The following is a 26,264-nucleotide window of genomic DNA, read 5'->3' on the forward strand; positions in this document are numbered from 1 at the left end:
ACCGTTTCTGGTCTAATATCACTTTAGATTTCATGAAAATCTCCACTAATAAAAATGTGAGAGCCAAAAAACGAGGTCTGTAAAGTCTTTGGTCTGTCGAATAGACCCTGCCCAGGATGCCCACTATGGTGAAACGGTAAATCCAATAGACAAATCATAAAGTTTCTTAAAAAATAGGTGGAACACACACGGGGTTGAACACAAAACTTAGGCCTGTACCACTCACCGCTCACCACATAGGCAAGAAAAATGATGCGCAGCCAAACAAAAGGCTGGCAGTCAGTGATAGGATAGGCCTATGATAAAAAGCATCGTTATTTACCAAAATCAATGTAAAAATAAGGGAAAATGGCCAGAAAGCAGCTAGGCCTATGTGATTGTGAACAGGGGAAAACACTTGTTGGAACAGCCACCATTTGTGGTCAATAAACCCCCCCCCCCCCCCCACCCCCGATGCCCGATGCCCGATGCGCAACCGGCTGCGAAACGACTGGGGGCGAAAAGGTCAGGGTGCGGAACTACCCGGAATTACCGGAACTACCACCCCAGCCAATCAGATTTCCCCACGATCTTCGGTAGTGGTGTCGTGTTTTATTCACAACTTGTGAGAGTCACTGTCCCAAATGATTTCTCCTGTTGTTGACGAGATGTTGGGTTTACACCCCATTTTGAGCACGCTAACGATATTCCTTCTATCCTTAGATCTCCATTTTCATGGTGAGTTGCTGATTCTGTATTTCTGTTTGCCACAAAAGCAATGGTTTCTTCTGTCAAAAGTGACAAGTTTTCACATCGATTTATTCATGATTTTTGGCAATCCAGATTCTGGGCCTGCATAGCACGGTTGTGTACATTTTGATGTGATCCACATCCTCTTAAAAAATCAAAAGGGAACCAACAAAACTTATATATTTCTGGCAGTGAAGAAGCTTGCTGCTCTAGTTTTAAAAACTACGGTATACCCGGACTGCGTTCATAGAAATTAGGCAATGAGTGGCAAATCCAAAAGTTCAGTCTCAGTGTCGCGCGTTGTACCGTAGCCGTACGGCGTAGTAGCCACTATAGGCACTATAGCCTACTCCTACTGTGCCTGCTGTCGTGGCGTTGCTTTAAGTCATCGGACGTAGGCGTAGCCATAGGTCGTCGCACAGTCTTGACTGTCTGCGAGTCAAAAAGCCTTTCAGCGGTTAGTGTTCTAAAGTTATAGTGTTGGGCCCTGGCCTAATGGCCATAACGGTAACGCCTTCTTGAACTACACGATCGAGTTATAACGTCTTCCATTCCGAACTCGTGAACTCGCTGGACATTCGCGACGACTGTGGTCCTCATTTTTAGTTGAGATGTACAATGGAATGTACGGACTAAAAACTGATTTAAACTGATTTAAAAGAGCAGATGCATATCCTGTTCGATCACTGACACTGTTGTTGTGTCACAGATGTTTAGCTATTGATCGCATATGTTTCATTATTGAAATACAGATGAGTGGTGAGAGAGATGTGATGTTGAGATTGTCTAAATGTTTCATTGACATTGATGAATGACATAAAACATCTGCCCACACATGATCCAGACCAGAGACATTAGATAATTTACATTATCCACCATCTTTTAGTGTCAATGTTCTCTTTTAAGGAATTCATGGTGCTAGTAAAGAAGATGTGGAGCGCCACCTACAGATGGGAAAGAAACTACTCGCAGCCGGACAGTTAGCAGATGCTCTGCATCATTATCATCAAGCAATAGGTGAGACACAAGTCCATAAATGTGAATAATCTTGCATGGAGATAAACCAATAATTGATTCATTGAAATACTGTCTAGTCAGTTAAGAGCCATCCTGTCTTTTTGCCGACAGGACCGCCTCGGCCCTTCAACCTTAATGATAAGGTTGACTCCTTAGCTTCCTGTGTGCCCCTGGTGCTTCGGTCGCCGGAACTAAACATCAACAATGTCTATTTGATTCATGCAGTGTTTTGTAATGTATTTTGAAGTTACTTGTTGCTTTGCCTAGTTTAAAAAATGAATTGGTTGCACCAATTCGAAGAGGTGATATAGTCCATGTAGTCTGATAAGGTTCCATAAACAGACTCTGCCAGTGCTCTAGAAAATTTGGTGTAAATTGTGATTTTCATTTCAGAGGGTGATCCCAAAAACTATATGTCTTACTTCCAACGGGCCACAGTGTATTTAGCGATAGGAAAGTCAAAGTCTGCGTTGCCTGATCTCGACCATGTTTTAGAACTCAAACCAGATTTCAGCACGGCCCGGCAACAAAGAGCCAGCATATTATTGAAGCAGGGAAGATTAAAAGAGGCAGCAAAGGACTATGCCGATTTGGTGAGTTGTTTTGGCAGAATTTAAATCTTAACTTTACTGATTGAGACGTAAAATTGAGCTTCCTTTAATCCTTGTACTGAGTATCTCAGTGGCAGGGCAAGCAAAAAAACCCGCCCAGGTAAACAGTCAGTGGTCTTTGTCTTAGCTGGTCAAATCACCAAATTGGCATGCAGTGGTAACTACAGCAGGCAGCTGACACTGACCATTAGCAGAAGATGGCTGTCTCTGCAGCATTGGAGTCAGAGCTTTGTCACTCGGCCTACAAGTAGCTTGCTCCTTCAAGTCACTCCTTTCCCATCTCCAGGTAAAACACGATCCTTCCAATCAAGAAGCACAGCGACAATTAGATTTAATAGGACCGCTGCAAGATGACATTGAAGACGCCAAAGAAATGGTCGAGAATAACAATCATGTGGGTGCGATTGAACTGCTATCAAAAGCAATTGAGGTAAGTTTTGCGTCTGTGGGAATCACTATGGCCTCACTTTTGGCATCGGTTTTGGGGAAAAGTCTAACTTTGAACCACTTGGCAAAGGGATTTTCCATTGCATTACATGGTTTGCTACGGCTACCTGCGGTGCTCTTCGGGCAGTGAGATCAAGTCATGCTGTTTGTTATGCATCACGGTCATTGAGTGGGGGGAGTCTGTAGTTGTTGGGATGACACTAACTCTGCGTGTTAATCATTTGGATGCGTGCCTCTCAGACCTTGTCTTTCACAACTTCAGCATTCACCTTGGGATGTCGACCTTCGAGAACTACGAGCAGAATGTTACATCAACATTGGTGACTATTTCAAAGCCATCCACGACATCAAGCCGACAACAAAACTGATCAGCGATAATACAGGGGCTTATCTGAAGATAAGCCAACTTTACTACCAAATGGGGGAGGCAGAAGATTCCTTGAAGTAAGTCAGTCAGTTAAGTTGAAGGTTTCATGCCCCTTTCCCAGATACTCCATGGACAGGTCAGGCTAACCCATTAAAACAAAGAAAGGCCAAATACTAAGATATGGCTCTCCATGACTTAAACTGTCACTGAATATTCATTGATTTTTTCAAAGGTCATGGACAAGTATAACAAAAATTTAGATTTTCTTCGGCCCAAAAGTTCTCCGTGCGATCTGGTGCTTCAGAATCCGATCAGATTCTCTGCTAGTATTCATATTCTTATTTTTGTATCAACGCGCTTAAATGAGACCGCATCAGTGACAAGCGCTAGATGACAAATGTCCATTCAAAAAAGGATAACTAATTTCACCCCTCTGTATATTTTTAGCGAAATCCGAGAATGTCTCAAACTTGACCAGGACCATCCAAAATGTTTCAAGCATTATAAGAAAGTGAAGAAGTTAGTAAAACAGATGCAGTCTACGAGTACCTTCATCCAAGAGGGACAATATGACGAGTGTATCTCAAAAGTAGACGCCATGCTCAAGACAGAACCAGATGTGGAAGTTTACAGACGGAAAGCCAACGGCTATTATTGTCACTGCCATTCTGCGGTAAGTTTAGTGTTTGTCCCCAAACTTTAAAAAATACCGATATGAATTCTGTACCTGGAAAGCCTGACAGACTACAGGTCTCAGGTTCTTGTTGCGGGCCCATTCAGGCTAAGAACCAAGACACTTTACGTTGGTAGACAGGACAGTAAGGTGTGGTCTGTTGTATCTTGTAACTAGAATACCATACTCGGAAGCCTAATAGTTGACTCGCACTTCTATTTGCACTCGGCAACTGACGGACACCTTCCACCTGAAGTGACAACCATTTGCAGTTTTAAAATACATTTTCTTATCATTTCATGATCGTCTTTCAGGGTGGAAATTTCGAAAAAGCCTTAAAGATCTGCAGCAAAATTATCGAAAATGATGAAAACAATATTGATGCACTCTGTGATAGGGCGGAAGCCTACCTGGCCAACGATATGCTGGATGATGGTAGGTCAAAAGTTGTTTTGAAAATTGTCAGGCTGTTCAATGTCACCAAGTACATACTTGTGCCAAAAGGGGGTTAAAAAATTTGAAAAAAAATAAAATCACAAAAATCATTTTTTTGGGAAGCAATTAGGTGAGGGTTGCTACTTCGAATGTAACCTGCAAGTTTGCTTGTTTCTAGGTATGAACGACTACCAACAGGCCCACAATATAGATCAAAACAATCGTCGAGCCGAGGAAGGTTTACAGAAAGCCCAAAAGTTAAAGAAGCAGGCGGGAAAAAGAGATTATTATAAAATTTTAGGAGTTCGAAGGTAAGAGCTGGCACTTTTCTGTGTCAAGACATCAACATTGATATGAGTTTTCGTTTTTTGCAAACTTTCTATGACATCTGTCTTCTTTACAGAACTGACTGTCTAGCTTGCATCTCATAAATTCTGACATGTCATTAAAAAAAAGAGTTGTATCACAATTTATTCATTCAAACTCAATCCTGCTCCTCGTACTTTCAGAAACGCCAACAAACAACAAATAATGAAAGCTTATAGGAAATTAGCCGTCAAGTGGCATCCAGATAAATATGATGGCGAAGATAAAAAGAAAGCAGAAAAAATGTTTATAGATATAGCATCCGCTAAAGAAGTTTTAACGGATCCTGGTAAGTTATGGAGGTCTTGGTATTTGTTAGAAAAACTGTCATGTTTTGTGCATTTGATTACTGGTGCTGTGCTTGGGTAAGCCCTGGATCTCCGCTTTGAAGGGCATGCCAAATGTTGCCTGAACACGAACATTCTTATCCCTGGCTCGAGTAACAGTTAATCAGGGTCAAAAGAATGACCTGAACCCCAGACCAGGGGTGCGTATTAAGCTACAAAAGAGGACTCTCTTACCTCATTGAAAATATTAGTCACTTGTATAGTAGGGGTGACAGCCTTTCTAAGAATTGACTACTAATGGTAATAGTAACATTTCAAATTTTATTTTTTTCAATTTCAGAAAAACGTCAAAAATTTGATCAGGGTGAGGATCCGTTAGACCCAGAAGCACAAGCAAGAGGCGGCGATCCATTCTTCCATCAGGGCTTCAACCCCTTCGGCGGTGGGGGATTCCAGTTTAAATTCCACTTCAACTAATTAGTAACAGACAGACATTTTCGTTAGAGACAGACTTCTATTTTTGGGTTGGGTGTTGTTGGTTACAGATGGAGTGCGGAGAGCAGGTGCTATTTGGGACACATGCCTTAAAGAGGATGGCGTTCCCACAAGCTGATAAGGAAAAGCCGTTCCTCAACAAGATGTGGGAGTGAGGGATTTCACTGAAAGTTATTGAGGGCGATGTGCTTGTCACTCACTGTATGTGAGGGATGAGTTTCTCCACATGCAGTTTATTGTACTTCCTACAGTACAATCATTCGCACGGCGGACAGTTTAAGACATCTTAAGTTGCAAACTTATGGACGAACATTCAATTGAATATTTGATGAAATAGTAGGTTTACGAATCTTTGATATATGTTTTTGAATCTGTAACGGACCGGCATTCTGTCCCATAGTTATGCAAGTCGATATGACTAATACTGATTTGCATTTTCTTGTTGGTTTGTGGGTAGGATGTCCTATTATATCAGAAATTTCAGTTTTGGTTGTAACGTGCACTGGGTAAGGTGGTTCCAAGCAAGCTCATACATTTATACCCCTTTTACTTGAGTTGCTGTACATTTTCATCAAAATGAGACAAGATTTTTATCTGCTATTAAGAAGCGTACAGATATTCCCAATGGAAAGTACCAGAGTCCCAAGCCTCAGCAGGAAATCGGACACAGTTATGTATTGTATTAGATTTCATAACTTTTGCAGTTAAGTTCAACTTGAGCGTAGTTTGAATCTAGCATTTTGACAACTCCATTACAGTAATTTCAATCAAATACGATAGAATTTCCTGACAACACCTTTTTAGTCTTGATTTCAGCTTTCTCCTGAAGAGTACAATTGTACATTTTTTGTAAATAAATTTGTATATTCTTGTAAATTAAAGAATTACTGCTGTTTATATCTGGCTCCGTGTTGTGTCTACGAACAGTTCAAGAACTGATTGCTAAAGCATCCCGTTGTGGTCCAAGCCAGTAACTAACCTGCGTTGATTGTTGAGACATCCCCCCTGGAATATCGTCAACTGCCACAGACAGACTGATGTATTCGACATACATTTTAAGTTCTTGATAACGTCAGAAGGATCATTATCTTCAAAATATTTGTGTAAAACGTACCCGATTTGAAATACCTTACTAATTCTATGTAGCTTTGTCCTTGAAATTTTATAAATCAGTTCTACATACACCTTGGTGAGCATGGTCAACTCTGAATTCACCATGGAGAACGCTGCATTCATCATGGTGAGCATGGTAAACTCCGATTTTATCATGGTGAATCTCAGATCTTTTTCGTAAGGGCATGGACTGGAGACCTTGCAAAGTTGCTGATGCCTGGGCTGTGATAATTGAGAAGTCACAACTACAGATTGTACGAAAATACTGGTGTGGAGAATTGTGGTAGGCCTTAATGAAGACCGTGATCAGGTGCTGCCCTCTTTAAAAAGATCTATTTTTAAGCGTGTAACACCCCTTTAAATCCATACACCAGCACCTCTACCGGCCAATTTGGTACTTCCTGGGGCATTTGAGTGCACGGCGAATTAATATATCGCACTATATTTCTATTTCTATAATTCCTACAAACATGCATTTTATTGATGAAGATTCCAAGTAATGATCGGGAAAAAAAATTTATATTCTTGAAAGCACCAATTATTTATCGAAAGTAATTCTTTTGGTTAAGACGAGAATAAAGAAAGAGAACTATATAGTCCGCGGAATAGTATAGTTTGGAAATAAGGCCACACCCTGAAACCAATATGGCGGACGTAACCAAAACTTTGTGATAATAACGCAATAATAACTCACAATAACCTGGAATAAATAACACTTTTTGTGAATATTGATACGAATTCCCAATAGATCGGGTCGAAAACTAGCTAGATTTTACAATTATGTTAAAGTAGAAAGGCGTGATCTGTCAGGAAACGCCTAGTTTTCCAAGAGTTGTGTGTGTTGTTGACATTGTGTATTTTCCAGTGCATGAGTGTGTGTTCATTCCCTGCATCTACTGTGCAATGATTACATGGATGGATTAGGCTATGTCATGAAATGGCTTCGTTCGTAACGTCCCTCCACGGCACATTTGGATCTGATTGAAAACCAGATATCTATTTTTGACTTTCATTGGAAAGAATGCTACGAGTGATCATTTATTGAGAGGCCTAAAGACAAGCACATCAAGAAAAATGGCACTGCACCAGCAGGGTTCGGTAAGTTTCATTTTCAAGTTGACGACACGCAGAGGGGTCATTCCGGTCAAGGGAAAGAGAGGGTCCCAGTTTGTGAAGATTTGTCGATCCCCCAGTTAAGGGCAGACCCTTGTTGGTAAACAAATTCTTTTTAATGAGAGTTAACATCATGACATAAACGGCAATAACGCAAGAGTGGCGATATGGATATCACACGATGTTAATAAGGCCTAGTAATATTATAGGCCAAGATCAATTTCAGACTGGCCTTGCCACGCAAATTGCCCTTGTGTTATGTCCATGCTGAATACCTCCTTGCCAAGTTTGTGAAGTGTGAAGAGTGGAATAGTGAATAGTGGGCCCCAAATCATGCACATCGACCATGATATTTGGCAGTTGAGTCATAAATATTTTGTATTGTAGATCTCGTGTATCTGACCTGATATCATTTTTTGGTCATCATCATGAGACAAAGCTCATTCAGATTTGCTATTGACTACTGACTTGTTAGTTATTGCATGCTACTTCCTTCCTTGTTCGAAACTTAATTAAGTGGGGTCACAGACCAATTAACTAAGATTGTCTTTTGGAAATACAATATAAAACAAAATCACAACAACAAATTTGATGATAACTGATCGGCCAAACTGCTTTTTTTCATTTACATTTCCTTAAAACATTAACACCTATAAGTATAGGCCAATGATATCGAGAGGAGTTACATGTTGTTGACTGATAGTGATGACTTTCAACTTTCAGAATAAGGTAGACCCAGAAACCAAATTTACCAAATTAGATAAAATTGGTAAAGGTTCATTCGGCGAGGTCTACAAAGGAATCGACAAACAAACACAGCAAGTTCTCGCCATAAAAATAATCGACTTGGAAGAAGCCGAGGATGAAATTGAAGATATCCAGCAGGAGATAATGGTGCTATCACAGTGTGACAGTCCGTTTGTTACGAAGTATTATGGTTCATATCTTAAGGTAGGTATTTGATAAACTCTCAGCTGCACGGTATGGATAAGTCTGGGATTGATATTGGTTCTATTAAAGTTTATTGAGTTAGTCCAGTCTCTCCTCCTCAATTCCGGGGGGGGGGGGGACAGCTGTAAAATTGGTAATTCAATTAAATTCTCATCATTTTGCTCTTTGAAGGGGAGCCCCCTTCCCGGAAAACATGGTTCTTTCCATTTTAAGAGACGATATGATATAAAAGAAAACAGCAGGAATTGGACCACTGCACATATCGAACCAAGGGCAAGGTCTGAAATAAAACGCTTTTGACAAGGAAGAGTAAAATCTTCACACTGTCTTTCCTGCTACAGACAGTGCTGAATATTTTTGTGTTTCAGTATTTACTTTAGCGAATGAGTCATCCTGATCACCACTGTATCACAATACAACTTTGACTCGGTGAACACTTGACCCAATTCTTGAATAATAAACAAAAATAACACCCACCCTAATTTTGAATAGGCAGTGCACAATGCAGAACAAACTAACAGGACAAATTCACTTCTTTTCATTTCGTTGATTTTCTTACTTGCAAAGCATGCCATGTAATGACGTACGTGTAAGCAGGAAACTTTCTTGTTGTAGTAGTGCATGAGAATTTTACCTCTGCTTTGTTGTTATGAATATCTTTGATATTATCACATGACTTGTACGGTCATGTAAAAGGCTATCAAGTTCTGCTTGATATCCCAAACTGAAAGGAATTTGATTTTCTAAGAAGACTGATTCACTTCATATTTAAAATATGTGTCAGCAATTGAAATAATGAATTTCTTTGTCAATTGTCTCACAAATTGTCCCATTGTTTCTCAAATGATGACCTGATTTGGCAATAGTTGGAGCTTGTCGCCTGTGAAGAAAAAGAAAAAGGGAGAAAAGTGAAGAAAAAACCTTTTTGTAAAAAATTCTTCAGGAAATTGATTGTACATGTATACCATACTACAAGTCTTATGAGTTTCCCATGCTGAGGAAAGCTGGGTACCTTACTTTAAAAACAGGCAGGGCAGACACAGTGATTTGAAAAATACTTTATCGATTCTTTTGCAGGGCACCAAATTATGGATAATAATGGAATACCTCGGTGGTGGGTCAGCTTTAGACTTGATGAAGCCAGGACCTTTCGATGAACAGTACATAGCTATCATATTAAGAGAAATATTGAAAGGTCTTGACTACCTTCATTCGGAGAAGAAACTCCACAGAGATATAAAAGGTAAACGAAATGATAACATTGTCTTGGCTTTTACTATTGTTGTCATCCGTAAGGGAGTTTCATTAGGTTATTCCCAGTAATTAGTAATTTGATTGGGATGTGGACTTTTATGTATTTTCATTGGAAATCTATTGTAATTGGTAAGATGTTTCCGAAGACTAAGGCGAATAATACCAAATGTGGACCTAACCGCATCCCACCTGCAGTAGTTTTCACTTTTTCAAACCTGATTGGCATACTACTTGGTCAGATGGAGAAGACTTTTAAGTCAACACTGTAAGCTTTCGGAATCCGAGGAAAGGAAGGCGTAGTGAATACTGCCTTGCTTCTTGACCAACGCAAGACTGAAAATTATCTCCCTAAGACAAATTTTATAGATTGCTTGGTGTATTTGGAGAAGAATATTTTTTCATTCTGTCAATTTCATCTTTCCAGCTGCAAATGTGTTATTATCTGAAGCAGGAGACGTGAAGCTTGCCGATTTTGGTGTTGCTGGTCAACTCACAAGTACAACCAACTTCCGACGGACCTTTGTTGGTACGCCATTCTGGATGGCCCCCGAGGTCATCAAACAGGCAGCCTATGATACCAAGGTGAGCATGGAAATATGATTTGATTGTCCAGTTACTTTGAATCAAGTGCAAGGGGGTAAAACGACATGCTTCATTTGCCAAAATATTGTGGAAAACGTATGAGTCTGAGTATTTAACAAACTGTCGAAGTGCCTTTTGATGGGAAAATAAATAATGATATTTTTTTGTACCTCTGCAGGCCGATATCTGGAGTCTTGGTATCACGGCAATAGAACTAGCAAAGGGTGAACCGCCCAACTCTGACCTCCATCCAATGCGGGTTTTATTTTTGATCCCCAAAAATAATCCGCCTCAATTAACGGGTAATTATAGCAAGACCTTCAAGGACTTCGTAGAGTGTTGTTTGAATAAGGATCCAGAAAACGTAAGTAAAAGTGTTTTTTGTGTTTTTATTACAATTTTTCTTCTTCTTCTGCGTTCAGCCTGCCTAGGCAATAACTTCAGTCCTGTGACTGAGATGAAGCGGCTTGTCATTTAAAGGTCATGCTGTGTTCCCCACAGTTTTTCCTCGACATTGGTGCCAATATTTGTAATATCAGGAGAGTATTTCATAGTCAGCAGACTAACAGTGTTGACTGTCTGGTTGGATTTCAATGGCTTCTTTTTGTGTGTTGTTTTTAAAAAGTGTTTGCTATAGAAAACCGTTGTGGAGTTGAAAAGATTTGTAAAAAAAACTTGTAAATTGAATTGAAAGGCGGGAATGTGAGTAAGTGAGTAGGTTACACCTTTACATTGAATAGAAGGAGAAGCATGGTTTTAGGTATTCATTGGTTGGATGAGTCTCCAGTTGATTTAAATGTACCTATTGGTGAGGAGAAGCAAAAGCCATGAATATTGGGTGAAAAAGGGTGAATATTGCATTGATTGATAAATAGCATTATTCTCGTTGCATTTTTAGAGACCGACAGCAAAAGAATTACTCAAGCATCCATTTATCAGGAGAGGCAAAAAGACGGCATATTTACAAGAATTAACAGATAAATTCAAACGCTGGAAGATTAATCATAAAGAAAGGGATGGGGAGAGCAGCGATAGTGATATGTAAGTTTATTTGGTAGCTAATTTCCAAATGAAACCATGAGTGTGGGGGGGGGGAAGGGAAGGGGACCGGAGCCAAGACGGCTTCCATTCTGTGAGGAACTTACAGCAGAGATTTTAAGTAACAGGCTGGTGATGACCATAGACTTCTTTGACAGAGTGCAGAGATGTTTAAATCATATTCATCCAATTTCTTGCAGAGATGATGATGAAAATGAAAGTGGTGATAACGTCAATCAGGACTCCTGGGTATTCGGCGGGACGGTACGGAACACAAGTATTCAGTTAACAAATATAGATGACCAATCAAATGATGACCGGAGGGCGGAGAACGGCGACTTATCTAATCGCAGAGATAACACAGTAAGTGGACAGAGCTCATCCTTCCTTGTATTCTGTTTCTTGGGTTGGCTTGGTTTCATCCATTCTAATTCTCGGGTCTTTATTTCTAGTCATTTTGTTTTGTTTATTTCTAGTTTCCAATACTTTTATTATCTCTCGATTAAGTTTCGGTTGGGTTCTTTTCAAGACGCATTTTTTCCATCTCAAGTTTTTTTCTGTCATTGTAGTTTTACCAATTGCATGTTCTTCCCCATGTCATTGCATCAATATATGACTGTATTCAGCATTATTGTCATACTGTCAGCTTCTTCTTGTATGAGTCGGTGATTGCATGTACACTGAGTGTTCATTCAAAGTAAAACGTTTGTAGTTGGAGATGTGTTGGGTCCTAGAATTGCTTCAGTTGGTTTTGATGGATAGTTTTGTAAGCCAGTGTTGGTTTGTACTACAGGACGACAAAAAACCAAAGGAAGGAAAAAAGAGGAAAAAATCCAGCGAGACTGAAAAAAGTTCAGAGGCGCCACCTATTATCAGAAAGGAAAGCGGTGGTAAAAAGGATGAAATCGTGAAGCCACCGCGGGCAGCGCCACCCCCTCCTCCACCGCCTGTGCCCACAGCCAATTCCGACGCGCCAGTCGTGACTGATGGCCCGAGTGATGTGGAGGAGAGCTCTGTAAGTGCTGTGGACTTGACTATGTGCTCGCCTCACCCAGTGTGTCATAACTCACCCGAACACCTGTTGTTTGTAGTGTCGGCCACACACCCGGGGCTCAAAAGATTGAGTAATGATATAAGATGATTTCACCCAAAGTTTCTCAGGATAGATTCAGATTTGATCCGATTTCAAAGAACCTGAAGGAGGTGATTGAAACGACATTAGGTCAAGTTGTTCCTGAATATCTGATCAAATCTAAAGCTATGATATTAAGATTAATTTCTCACAACTTAGGGTGACATTAGAAAAACCTGCTCCGTCTTTCTTGCCTCTGATGATGCCTTTAACACACCTGAGTGACAAACTTCTCAACTTTAGCAACTTAAGGTTCACGAAGGTGTTTTCAAGTTCATGTGAACAGTTCATGCAGCACCCTGCTATGCATCAGTCACAGCAGATATGTTCAAATTTCATTTGCTGAACAGTTTTAGTAACTTGGTTTGATGCCCAACATTCAGAATTGGTGTAGGCCTAGTTGCATCAAATTGTAAACTGCAAATCTTTAGTGCCTGCTTTTTATGTATTGGTTGCTGAATGCAGAAATCATGGGGTAATTCACTAAAAAACACACAAGGCTTTGATTTCATAATCGCTTAGCTTGAAAATGCATCACAGCATTTGCTTCACAGAGCACAGTATTGCATTCAGAATAGGCTATGTGTCTGAATAAATTTTCCAATGAATGAAATTACTATTAACTTCTCAATGCAAATGGACGAATAGTTTTTGAATGACCTACATGATCATGTATAGTGGCATAAACGTTAAAGGTGGATTTGGGTGGAATTTTGAATAATAATAAATGAAATTTCAAGACTGAATCACTTTTCCAAGCCTTCCTGATATGACAGGCATGCTGCCGTGATAATTATTCGGTGGTCAAGTTTAACTAAATATCTATTTAACAATTAAAAATAAAATTAGTACCTCCAATTGTTTGAAAATATAAACATAATCATAACACACAAGAACACAACTCAAGTGTGATGCCAATCTTTCTAACAACTTTTCAATTTTTCTGTGTGTCTGTTGCTTTGTGATGATACATAATTCTTGGAAGTGGCTTTCTGTTGTTTCTCTTTTTAACGTAACATGAAAGCTAACGCCTCTTATTCAGTTTACTAACACATTTGTTGTTGCAGGTACAGATATCTTCCGCTTGAACTGTTCGATCATTCTGCCATCGGGTTTTGTTATGAATTCAAAAGTGTCTTACTGTTTACCATATACGCAAAATATTTCGTGGGAAATTTTACATGTTGGAGACACCGTATCTTCTTACCTTTTCTGCCAGAATATTTGCATATATTGTATTCAAACTTCATGTGTTTTTCTTTATTCGCCAGCATTGTTTCTTTCATCATATTCTACCCTCATCCTAACCCTCTTTATATGAAAGGAACTCCAGTGGTCCAATCTTGAGTTTAAGACCGATTTAATTTTCTTCACGCAGCCCCGAGTAGTTAGCACCAAGTCTATAAGTACACAAACCACTGTTAAAGAAACCCAGATTATACAACGCAGATCCTCCGCCGAAGTGGTTTTAGTAGTAAGTTACTGCACAGGGTTTTGGGATGACTATCTATTGCACTGGGTTAAAAAAACTACATTATTGGGCTGATTTTAATCTTGGCCTTGTTGGTTTTGGTGATCATGTTGCACTGGGTATTCAGGCATTGTTACTGTCAGTTGGTACAGTGGCATGTTACTTATGGGTGGTACTGTAAATGGTTGGGGAAACAACTCGTGATTGAAGCCGGTTTGAATGTTGCTCTGGGTAAAAAAACAACATGATTGGGCAGATTTTAATCTCGTTCGTGGTGGTTTTGGTGGTCATGATGCACTTGGTATTCAGGCTTTGTTGGTGGGTAAGCACCATTTGGTTGGAATGGAAGCAAGCATTGTCCCTCCTTCCTCCTACCTAATAATTCCTTTTCACTTTCAGTGTAAAGATAACGTATCCCACCACTTAGGATTTGATCCCCCAATTTACTCATTCTTTCATTGTCGTCCGATCCCTTCAAAGTGATGATCTGTCTATCCTTCCAGAGTAAATCCTTCTTGGATCAGATGGGATTGGTTGACAGATGCATGGTGAAATGGCTTCTGGTCATTTTTGAGTTAAAATCCAAAACTTCAGTACCAAGTTTGGTGTACACCATAAGATACCTAGGGTACTCCTACGTATGTCATTAATTTCTCATATCTCGCTCTTTCCAGGGTTCAAGACCTAGTCGTCAAGCCCAGCCAGATAATGATACAGCCGCCCAAAGCCTCCCGTCATCCCTGTCCAATACCATTATGCCAATAATACAAGAGGTAGGGATTAACTGACAAGGATTTAGTGATTAACGAAACAAACATGATGAAGTTTTGATTTCTAATAGATACTTTTCAAAACTCTTAATCATCCTGGTCTATTGTGTCTCTTGTGGTCCATACCATCATCGAGTAAGATTTCTTGAACATAGGTCATTTTGTGTTTTTTTTGTGCGTCATTGTGCTGTTTTATAAAAGTGGCTTCCAGATGTGGCTGTGTCCGAAGTGTCACATCTTTTGCTGGCTCTCTTAGCTGATTGCGTCCCAGTCCTTAGAGGTACACCTTCTTCAGGTCACCTCTTATCCGATCGGAACAAAGTTTGTTAAGAACAACTGAATCTACAGCTGATAGATTGATTTGTATTCTCACACACATCATGACCTTGTGTTGCAGTTGAAGGAACGGCACCGCACATCACACACGACCCAACAGAGTGACGCAATAGAAGAATTGAACGTGGCATTTCAATTGGTTGAGAAGTCGTGTCCTGGTATAACAGAGCAGCTAGTTCAGGAGGTTGTGCAGCGAATAGGTGCTCACCAGTTAGTGGACAGCCAAGTCAGACACGCTTTAAGTAAACTTAAGTAACTTTGGTAAGTAAAGTGAGTTTGATTGATGGGAATAATGGTGACCAAATCGTATTCTTAGCCGACTCTCTCAGCTTAGAACTTGTCTTCTTTATTTCACACTATAGGCTATTCAAATTGAAATGTTCGGGTCATAATTCACAAATTCATTGGAGTTCTCAGTCGGGATGCTTTCTTCAAGAAAAATTTGCCTTGGACCACTCTTAACCATTTGAAGTTCAAATCATTCTCATTCTTGTAAACTCCCTTAAATTTTCTTGATGATATTCTTATGTTCCAATATTGCAGGGTGCCAAACAAGATGGATGCCAGTACCAAAAATTCTGATTAGCAGTTCGGCAGCATGTGTTGCAACCCAAATCAAGTGTTCTCCCTCCCTGTACAGACTATCATCATCGGGAGCAGTCCAATCTTAAGTCGGCAGAAATCCATGGGAAGAAGGATGAGGAATTTGGCTTCTTCAGTTTGACTGATTTCCCGACTCCCTCCATAGGAGTGATATGGTTGCCTCCATTTTTAGTTATGGCCATTTGTAAAAGTGGCCATGACGGATGTTTTTGGCAAAGTGACTTGTGAGTCCATCAACTGATTTTGTAAACATGAGAAATACTACGGTACCCCAGACTACACCTATTGCTCCCTGGCCTGTGCTGCAGACTAGATTTATCTCATGGAATGCCGCCATGAGTGCTAACTTTTCAATCAAACTTCAAAAGATACAGTTTATAGCTAATGAGTTTTTGTGCTTTTCTGATGCGTCTGATAGATTTACCTGCCAAAATCCTAAAGTTTGCAATGGTGTGTTTTCACAATACCTGTGAGCTATGGTGTGAGTGCACACTTTCCTATCCATTGGATATTTTTTAGAAAATGACTGTTCCTGAGAGCAATTGAGCTCGTAAAGAGTCAAAGCTGGCCTCAGTAGACGGAGCTTTGTCAAAGCAAGCCTATTTTCCAATTCCTTATTTTCTAAATAGTTTCTTTCAAGGGGATGAAACAATGGGAACACTATTTCTCTGAAAGCTCTAACAGAAGTTTCTATTTCTGATGGGTTGAATAGAACCATGTCTTCCGACTTCGTTTGTTGTTGGGACAGCTCGTTTTGTTTTTATCAATTTTGGGGAAAGCTTTAATTCCAAATCTGCACAGTTCAGTTCAATGTGATTTCTGTATCGTATGAGACATTTGGTTGAAAGCGGGAATGGGTTGTGGTAGTCAGGAGCAGATGGCTTGAACCTTTTAAGGACTGCAGGCTACATCAGTTGCTACACTTAAGAGTAGATCACAGGAGCTGTCTGAAAAATTTGGAATTGTCATAACCTGTTGACATGACCATTTATTGAAGCCCTTGTTTTTGGAGAGTATAAAGCCAAGGTGTGGATAATGTGGAAGGTACACATTGACATACGGGTATCTGCAGATACTGATCTGCCTGGATTTTGGTTTTCCCCTTGTACTGGAGACCAGTATCGTCTATTCCATTCTTTGGCGTGTTATCACAGATTGTATCATCGACTCTGATCCAATCCTAGCTGGCCTTGAATTCCCATGTCTTCGTATACCACAGGGTGTTGAATATACTCTTGTTTTGAATTGAAATATTCCAGAAAAAAAGGAAGCTTTACACTAATGCAAAATAGAATAGAACTTTAAAACTAACAAGACTATTTTGTAACACTCTGTACATTATGCAGAAATGTAATGTGAATTTGACAACTTTGATTGGACTGGAGTAAGGGTGACATGTGTATATTGTGTAGATAGTTCTGTTAATTGATGATGTAATTAAATAGAGAAACTGATATTGTTACGAGACAGATATGCAGCAAATGTAATGTAAAATGTTCTTTTTGCCTGGTTAAGTGTAATTCATAACCCCGGTTGGCCAGTTGATGATCATATTCAAATATTGGCTAGAAAGTTATTTTCCTAGTCTTTCCTTGTCCTTTGCCTGTAGGTGGATTTTCCCCTTTGTGCCAGTGTTACTACTAACGCTGATTGAGCAGCCGGGCCCTGGACTGTAGGAAAATACATCCAGCGATATTTTCCTTACCGGGGCATTTCAAAAGTGTGCTTGGTAAAGTATATCATAGGGAGCTTGCCTTTTCATTGATAACCTTTCTGTTTCCCTTTCGTGCCTGAAAAATTAAGCACTGGTTCAAATTTATGTTTGACACTGTCAAGTAAATAAGAGGAATATGGATATGTCTATGGCCTTCGTTCTAAAACTGATCAGGAACTCCCCTTGTTTCGGGTCTAAAGTATAGTTATTATCATTGTTTTAGTTTTATTGTTAATACAGACAATTTCCCACTGAGGGTTCAGAGAATTTGGATAAATGAGCAATCTTGATATTTTCAATCAATTGTTTGACAAAAAGTTGTGAGGTTGGACACCATGTTGAAAGGATTTTAAGTTGATAAGACTCATTACAACTTGTCCCAAACTGAAAACAGTTCAGTCCTCTTTATGAAAGTGTGTTTCAACAAATCAAAAATTCCCATTTGACGTATCTGTAGCGATTTTGTGTTTCACCGTTGTAGGATTTCAGCATACGTCGTGTGTAAAATCGATTCGGATACCTCATACTTGAGCCATTTTTGATTTGTCGAACATTGTCAAACAAGCTTGCAATGTGTTGTGATGTTCTGTACATAAAACAAGACACAATGAGTAAAATTGTGGCCAAAATGGTTGCAGCGTCTGCAGTGATCAACCTGAGTTGGGGGCCACTCTTTAAGTATGTTGCCCGCATGTTCTGAGGCTGCCTGAAGCCTATCATAGCCAAGTAAAACATCACAGTCGCTGTTACTCCTGGTTTTGAGTTTTTCTCAAAATAAAAAGTTGAAAGAATGATGCAATCTGAATACCATATCTCAAGCGCATTCACGTACATACTTACAGGGTGGACCGAAAGTGTTAGGTTGTTGTTATTTTTGTGTATATTATGATGTTTGGTAATTGCAGTGATTTTACATTTAATTATGGTCATAGTTAGTAGAGATCAATTGAACGATATATAAAGCCATATCATTATTTTGTTTGACCCTGTAATATTTGATTGAAGCCCATTCACCAATTTGCAGGGATAACTTCTGATCAACTGAGTCAGCATTGTTATACCTTAGATAGTGTGACGTTATCTCCTCTTCAGCACCATCCAATGGAAATGAAGAAGCCGTTACATAAAAGGAGAGGTTGAAACGCCCCGATCAAAATCCTTTCTTACGTATTTGAAACATTTTAATCAATACTGAATCGTCCCTCTTAACTTTGGAATTTCCGAAAAAAATCATGTAACATGCTCGTTTTTGAACAGCTGTTGGAGTGATAGTCTGTGTCAGTTAGAAAATTGCTTCAATGTGTCAGATTTGGTTTCAATACATTGCACGTATGCTATTTATTGCAAGTTGAAAAAGCATAAAGGATCACTAGGACTTTATAATTAGCAAGTTACCGTATTGGCCCTTCGTGCATGTGACACACATGCCGATTGTATAGTAAATAAAATATGAACATTGTGAATATTGTAAAAACGTACCACCATTTCTATCATGTGTGGTTTACCCTTAACTGGATGCGAGAATATACACTGCACTGTAGATAATGTACAGATAGCATGCGTCTGGTTTGGGTGGCCATATTTGCTTACATATCATTTTCGACTGCGATCAGGGGTTGATCAAACAACTTTAGTTTAGCAAATTATCTTAACCCTGTTAAGTTGGATCCTGTAGTTGTGAGTGTATACATACGACATGTGGTGGCACCAGGTGGGGAGTAGGGACATCATCCTCCTGGCCACCAAAATCCTGTGCCCAAGTTGTACGTTTAAAGCATGAACATTTTCAGTGTTTTCAGAATGTTCCTAAGACAGAACTTGCTGACTCTTATGTACATTTGCTTATGGTCACTACATGTGAAGTGCTGAGTTGAAGTGCTGAGTTGAATTGGAACCTGTATTGTATATGACTGTGTTAGCATATGAAATGCTATCTGATCTCAATGTGACTATTGCTGACTGTGCTACTTGGTCAAAGTGTGATCTCAACTTCAATGTAATAGTTTCTTGAAGTTGGTTGTATACTGAAGTGAAATGGGCTTGAATATCGAGATATTTATTTGCAAATGCTTGGCGCAGTCCCTTTTACGACCCCTACTACTTCTTTGATATGTTTAAAAAAATATCCTTTCAAGTGATGCAAAACGAGGCGTATTTTTCTGAACCATGCACTTCCTGTCATCTTTCTGTGGGAATTTAACTAACTTGATAGTACCTTAACAGTACATTTGTGTAGGTGGGGGTACTCGGATTAATTTCCTATTCGACCATTCTAAACCTTACTAATTGAGCCCCTGTGTACAGATCCCCTCCCTGTCCAGCTTATATTCTAATCCCTGTAAATTAAGAGTTTGAACCCTGTATCATTTCAATATGTAAACAGTATATTGACAGTAAAAACATGTACTGTGTACTTTCTTGTAACTGAATTTCATGATCAAGAAACAAATAAAAGAGAAGTACAGTTCATCATTTTGGTGTGTTTTTTATTGCTGGGAGACTGTCTTAATGGGTATGAGTGACTGTCATCTGTCAATGATTTCCACTTGGAAGAGGATGTCCTTATAGAGGAAGTCACAAAAAGGAAGGATTGTCCCAGTGTCTATAGGAGAAAGTCGCATACGGGAAAGATTTCCAACTTGGAGGAGACTGTCCACGTGTCTTTAAGAGAAAGTCCAATATAGGAAAGATACCACTTGGAGGAGACTGTTCTCATAGAGACGTTTGTCTGTAGTTGGAAAGAGAATGCCACATGTAGGAATGATTTCCAGTTGGAGGAGATTGTCCTCTCATGACCAATAGAGGCAGTCATATCTTGGAAAGAGACAGACATCTCAAGGAAGCGAGTTTTTTTTTTACAGGTAGGTTCGTACCATTGTGTAGGCCTACATTGACAGCACAAAAAGACCAAATTTCCGAAGAGAAATTTATTATTAAAATAATTAAGTAAATGAGAAAAGCAATAAAGACAAAAAGTGCATAATTTTTTTGGGTCCTTCCGAGATTCGAACTCGCACCATTTGTCAATGTGCATCGCTGATCTTGTTTACTGACTAACAACACGTGCGTTTACTTGATGACGTCAGGTGAAGTTACTGAGCTCTGGTTGGCTGTCAATGTACACAATGGTACGAACCTACCTTTAAAAAAAACTCGCCTGGTAGGTTCGTACCATTGTGTACATTGACAGCCAATCAGAGCTCAGTAACTTCGCCTGACGTCATCAAGTAAGAAACGCACGTGTTGTTAGTCAGTAGGCCTAAACAAGATCAGCGATGCACATTGACAAATAGTGCGAGTGCGAATCTCGGAAGGACCCCAAAAAAATTATGCACTTTTTGTTTTTATTGCTTTTTTTCAGTTACTTAATTATTTTGATAATAGATTTCTGGCTGTCACTGTACACAATGGTACGAACCTACCTGTAAAAACACCCTCGCCTCCAGGAATGAATACAACCTGGAGGAGACTGTCCTCATGTCTATTGGAGACAGGCATACGTTTGAAAGACAGTCATCTCGAGGCATAAATACAACTTGGAGGAGACAGATAGAGACAGTCGTCTGTTCGAAGGAGACAGACATCTTTTGGAAGGATTCCCACTTGGAGGAGACTGTCCTCATGTCTATTAGAGACAACCATACGTTGGAGAGACATCTCTAGGAGTGCTTCCAACTGGAGGAGACTCTCTTTGCCTCTTCTGTCTCAAGCTTTGCAGCAGCCAACAAGCACTGAAACAATACAGACTTCAAAACCACCAAAGATCTTTTTATTCGATACTAACAACACAGTACAGCTTTCTTGTTGACAGAATGCACAATGTCAACAATTTACTCTACCTATCCAAATCTGGTCACTTTAAAGTTTCGATCAGATTTTTCATGTAGTGTTCAAAGTATGTTAAAAAGGTTTGTGGACTATAACATTTTAAATGGGTTCTGAAGTTTTTGCATAGCCAGGAGAAAGTAAACTACTCCTCATACAGTGAGATAGAATAAATAGCCAGAATAAGAATACAGATAGAGCAAGTTGTATGAATTAAAGGGTCCAAGACCAAGAACAAATTCTGTCTGAAAGTTGTTGCTATATTAGATTAATGTTAGAAATCTTGTGAAAGTTACAGGCAAAGGGTTGCCACAGACACACTTGGGCCACCCCGCGGAAATAATCACAAAATATATGTCTTTATTCATAAAAATACATTTGTAATCCTATTCTTCCTTCAACAGTTCATCAACAAGAGCTGTAACCTCAGGGGCGTCGGGCGCGATGTTGTCTTTGATGCGGTACCTGACAACGCCTCGCTTGTCGATCAGGAACTTCTCAAAGTTCCACTGGACGTCCGTTGTCCTTATAGGGAGCCAGAACAAGTGATAAGGCGCGCCTGGGTCTATGGTGTTGGACACCGGGGGGCACCGGCTCTAGAATAAAGTAAACAATGATGTAATCATGCTGGCGTATAAAGTGTGTGACGACAACCTCCCATCAGGACACTGGGTGATATGAATAAAGACTAGCAAATGCTTTTATCTAAAACTCCATGTACATTTACACTAGGCCTTTCTGTACAAAATTGAAGTAAAAGCATTTGCTAGTCTTTATTCATATCACCCATTGTCGCATTATCACTAAACCGGTAACCAGGATAGATATAAAGAGTTACATCGTAAACAAGCAAAGAAATCCGTTCACAGGTATCAAGTCATGTTAAAACGCCAGACTAAAACATCAAGGGGTCATTAAGGGATCAAGCTTGTAATAAAATGGAGAGCCACTGCATCCGTAGCGTAATAGAGGCGTATCTTACACTCCTGACGCAGTGGATTAGTTGCGTCCTGTCAATTAGAAAATGGACTGACTGCGCGGAGCCTTATTGTCGGCGTATCTCGTATAGTTACCTTGATGAAAGTGTAGAACTTGCTTTCATTTGCTCCATTAATCTCCATCCTTTCGGTGAGGTTGAAGAAAGGTTCATATCCATCGCCGGGTCTGACGTATTTGAGGCCATTTTTGATTTCCTCGAGGTTCGCCCCGGGCTCTTCGAAGCCGAATTGATTGCAAGGGACGCCGAGCGCCCTGAAGTTGTCGTCGAGTTTTGTTAGAAGTGCATTCAAGCCGTGGTATTGGCCAACAGTCAAGCCTGAAATAATGGCAATGACACGGATGTAGTAATGATGATGAATATACAAATTATGATAAATATGGGGCATGGTTGTTGATATCGGAAGACGCTCATATGGCGTTCTGCTCCCACATTAAAGTAAAGTGTTCTTTTCCAAACATGCAAATATTCCCCCAAGGATATTTTTCGGGCTGTGAAAATGATACGCCCCACTTCACCGTTCCTTCAGTGGTCCATGAGGACAACGAGACACCAGTCACAGACTTGCTAAATATGTCTAAACTCACCTCAGTAAGTGGCGACATTGATCAACATCACAACCTTTTTCCCATACTCCCCGGGCGAAACGCCCAGAAGCGAAAAATCCACAACTTGGTCGTCCTTGTTATCGCATTTCTTGATCCCCTTAGCCAGCTCCGTCGCCGCTCCTCCTGTCCATGCGGTCAGAAGGACCATAAAGCTGGCCCATAGTTTTATACCGCTCATGATGGCGTCCAGGCTGCGTGTGCCCGGATCGGAGATATGATTGCTGAGGACAAATAACGCTCGTCGATGAAATGATGGGATGGTCTTTTTGTCGACCTCATACATCGTCAGTGATAGGCCCAGCTCCCGGCGTCCAGTATAGAATATGTTATCCTGGGATGTAAATACAATTTTTTTGAATATGATTGACCATCTGTCAGAAGGATAGGCTTTCACATGTAAATACTGTCATGCCGCACTGATGATCAATTCGGTGGGCAAATATACGGGAGCTATTCAGGACAGTGCAACTGTTCATCACACTCTAATGTCTCTCGAGCTCATCCTGAACTTCAGTGCAACATTTGGCACTATGTAGCTGATGTAACAGTAACGCGTGCAATGGGAGGAGCATACGATTGACTATTCTATTCGAGGATGCTCCGAGCTAGCTGTGACTTTATTTTGCGCTGAAACTTACGCCGTACGCCGAACATAACAGGCCCGAACCGGATAAGTCAGATTAAGTAATGCAGAGTGGCCGGTAGGAGCGCTAGACTCTCCTTTCTCGTCGTATATCACGGAACGATTCGTTTATCCGCAAGCGAAGAAACTCGACTAGGCAGTTTGTCGCAAAACATCCAAATACATGTACCTTACGAATCTGCAAGGGGCGCGTTAACGATAATGTTGCAAAATGAATGTAAAAATTGGTCGCATTGGTCGTAAATATTGTCTTATTTTTCAAGATGAGAGTATGTTGATGATAAGAAAACGTAAACCAATGACAGACCAGTATTTCTTAAACCTTGCAAGTGTTTTGGGGTCCTTGAAACTCCTTATATCTATCAATGAAACCTCATTCCCGCCTAAGGTTTTGACCGGGCCGTCTAAAACTCCCCATTTTTTGGCGGGCTCTTCCCTTTAACTTTGAAGCTGGAGCTGGTTGTAAAGAGAGACTCAAAGAGAATGACATGATAAAACCTATGATGTTAGTGTAAAGTGAACCACTGTTCAATAAAGAAGAACGATCCGTCGGCCGGGCCCGCCCATACTGAGAAAGACAAACGAAATGAAGTAACCACACAATGTTTTTTAATCTAGAATGCAACACATCATAGTCACCACTGGTGACAGAATGCACAATGTCACAATAACAACTATAGTTCATCCGAATCTGGCCATTTCGAGTTTAGGCCAGACCCTTCATGGAGTGTTCAACATCTAGGAAAACTCTTGCGTGGCTCAATACTAGGCCTATAGCTATCCTATAAGGCAAGGACGATCAATGGATATATCAATGAGGTCCGGCTGGGTCATCCGGCTCATGATGATACAGTTGAAAATATGCTGGTTTGGCATTTCAGATAAATGCTTGTTCTTCGTGGCTATGGTCGAGGTCCCAAATCAGTGATTTGATAAAGAAAACGCAATAATTGATGAGGTTCATAACACGATTGATTTAATCATCGTCTTCTCTCTTCAATTGTTCGATGTGTTCTGTAACGTCTTCATCGTCTGGCAGTACGCTGTCTTCCATGCGATATCTCACACGGCCTTGTTTGTCAATGAGAAACTTCTCAAAGTTCCAAGCGACATCGTTCGTTGGAGGGAAATGGCTCTGAAGGAAGATTTGAAATGGTTATTCGAGTTGTTTAGATTTCTAGCTTACGCACATAAGAAAGAGCAACGGACCTAATTTGCTGGATCGATATAGACTTGGAACGTCATTTTTGCATAAAGAACGAGAGAATAACCTGATGTAATTAATATCCAAGCTCAATATACCATTTGAATATCTCACTAACCTTTAAAAATGTGTAGAATTTGTTCTCCTTTTCCCCATTCACGTTCATTTTTTTCGTGAGCTCAAACTTGGGGACGAACCCACCACCGGGGCGAACGTGCTTGATCCCGTTGAGTATCTCCTCCAAGTTCTTCCCCGGTTCCTGTTGTCCGAACTGGTTACAGGGGACGCCGATAATCTTGAGGTCTGGACTGTATCTATCTATGAGTGCATTCAGATTATGATACTGTTTCGTCTTGCCTGGAAAAATATGATGATAACGGCGGTGTTGGTGTGATTGGACATGGGACTGGGCCCCGCAACATATACGACAAACACAGTGAGGGCCTTCAAACAGTTTTGTTATTCAATTGATAGGGTCGGCCTACATTTTTAGATTAATCCCTATCTCACAGGGGTAAGGCACGTGCAGGATTGCGCTGAATTCCCATTCCCCGCCTTCAACAGATAGCTGTTAGTAGTTACATAAATTCTATCCCAGATGGCGCACAATAAAATCGTCTTCACTGGGTGACCAAGTGAACAGGGTGACAAACCTCAGAAAGTCGCAACGTTGACCACCATTACAACTTTCTTCTGATAATCTCCGGGAGACACCCCGAGGAGACCATAGTCCGCTCTCTGGCCACGACTTGGCTTACAGCTAGAAATACGGTTGGATAGGAGCCGAGAGGCCCACATACCCAGTCGAACCATGGTGACCTTGTTGCCTAGTTTGTGGTCTAAACGCTAGGTATTATTATCTAAACGAGCGGGAATTTTGAGTGATGACATTTCACGCGTTCCCGCCAAAAGGCAGACGGCGTTTTGACCCAAATAAGTCCATTACTCCTTTAACTATCCAGTTGTTGCGCGGGAATTGCGATGTCGCGTCAGAGTAATTAGACGGAGGGGGGAGGGGGGCAACTATTTACAAGCCGAATTTCCGGCGCAGGTGGTCATTTTCAGGTCGCAGTTACTACGGTCACTAGCTCTCCTGGAACCTCCCAATCCACTGAGAACAAGAGACATAGTTTTGCGTTACATGATCTCAATACGCCCCGTCTAGAATTGAGGCGATATCACACCTTAGAGTAGTGGGTACCACTTAAAAGGTTAAAAGGCGCAGTCGATCGTCAGGGAAATATTCTCCGTTCAAATAGATATTGATCAGGGCTGACGTTATGACGTCACGGATTCACCTCAACCCATCAGATTGGAGCTTTTCCAATTCGATGTATCGATTATATTGACGTCGACACCGATCAAAAGAAACGAGGGAATTACACTATCTTTAAGATCCCCTCTAAGACCACTGGCGTGCAAAAAAGTTCTAAAGGTTTGTTAATACGATTTGTACACCCTTTTCTGCTCAGTTAACTCTTTA

General features: G+C 40.4%; 4 protein-coding genes across 6 annotated transcripts; 2 read left to right on the forward strand and 2 right to left on the reverse strand.

Moving 5' to 3' along the window:
- Positions 1–576: 576 nt before the first annotated feature.
- LOC135494568 (dnaJ homolog subfamily C member 3-like) lies at positions 577–6,324 on the forward strand. Its single transcript, XM_064782662.1, has 10 exons — positions 577–717; positions 1,636–1,746; positions 2,140–2,339; positions 2,644–2,787; positions 3,067–3,248; positions 3,619–3,844; positions 4,159–4,279; positions 4,458–4,590; positions 4,789–4,934; positions 5,273–6,324. The coding sequence occupies exons 1-10, from the start codon at positions 624–626 to the stop codon at positions 5,407–5,409; spliced, it is 1,494 nt and encodes a 497-aa protein (XP_064638732.1). The 5' UTR covers positions 577–623; the 3' UTR covers positions 5,410–6,324.
- Positions 6,325–7,179: 855 nt separating this feature from the next.
- Positions 7,180–19,973, forward strand: LOC135494902 (serine/threonine-protein kinase 26-like). Of its 3 annotated transcripts, none has more exons than XM_064783221.1 (11): positions 7,180–7,638; positions 8,377–8,604; positions 9,682–9,847; positions 10,283–10,440; positions 10,619–10,804; positions 11,339–11,481; positions 11,679–11,841; positions 12,272–12,493; positions 14,756–14,854; positions 15,249–15,448; positions 15,731–19,973. In XM_064783221.1, exons 1-10 carry the CDS (start codon positions 7,615–7,617, stop codon positions 15,441–15,443), a joined length of 1,584 nt encoding a protein of 527 aa, XP_064639291.1. In that variant the 5' UTR covers positions 7,180–7,614; the 3' UTR covers positions 15,444–15,448; positions 15,731–19,973. The 3 variants fall into 3 exon arrangements, with proteins under 3 accessions (XP_064639291.1, XP_064639292.1, XP_064639294.1); XM_064783222.1 differs by lacking the exon at positions 12,272–12,493 and adding an exon at positions 13,989–14,084; XM_064783224.1 differs by lacking the exon at positions 12,272–12,493.
- Positions 19,974–21,251: 1,278 nt separating this feature from the next.
- On the reverse strand, positions 21,252–23,236 carry LOC135494614 (glutathione peroxidase-like). The gene is made up of 3 exons (XM_064782745.1): positions 22,914–23,236; positions 22,403–22,644; positions 21,252–21,925 (listed from the first exon to the last, which is right to left on the reverse strand). Exons 1-3 carry the CDS (start codon positions 23,215–23,217, stop codon positions 21,716–21,718), a joined length of 756 nt encoding a protein of 251 aa, XP_064638815.1. The 5' UTR covers positions 23,218–23,236; the 3' UTR covers positions 21,252–21,715.
- Positions 23,237–24,169: 933 nt separating this feature from the next.
- LOC135495025 (glutathione peroxidase 3-like) lies at positions 24,170–25,594 on the reverse strand. The gene is made up of 3 exons (XM_064783414.1): positions 25,582–25,594; positions 24,900–25,138; positions 24,170–24,712 (listed from the first exon to the last, which is right to left on the reverse strand). The coding sequence occupies exons 1-3, from the start codon at positions 25,592–25,594 to the stop codon at positions 24,554–24,556; spliced, it is 411 nt and encodes a 136-aa protein (XP_064639484.1). The 3' UTR covers positions 24,170–24,553.
- Positions 25,595–26,264: the final 670 nt, after the last annotated feature.

This window comes from Lineus longissimus, chromosome 10, assembly GCF_910592395.1.
Source record: "Lineus longissimus chromosome 10, tnLinLong1.2, whole genome shotgun sequence".
NCBI lineage: Eukaryota > Metazoa > Nemertea > Pilidiophora > Heteronemertea > Lineidae > Lineus > Lineus longissimus.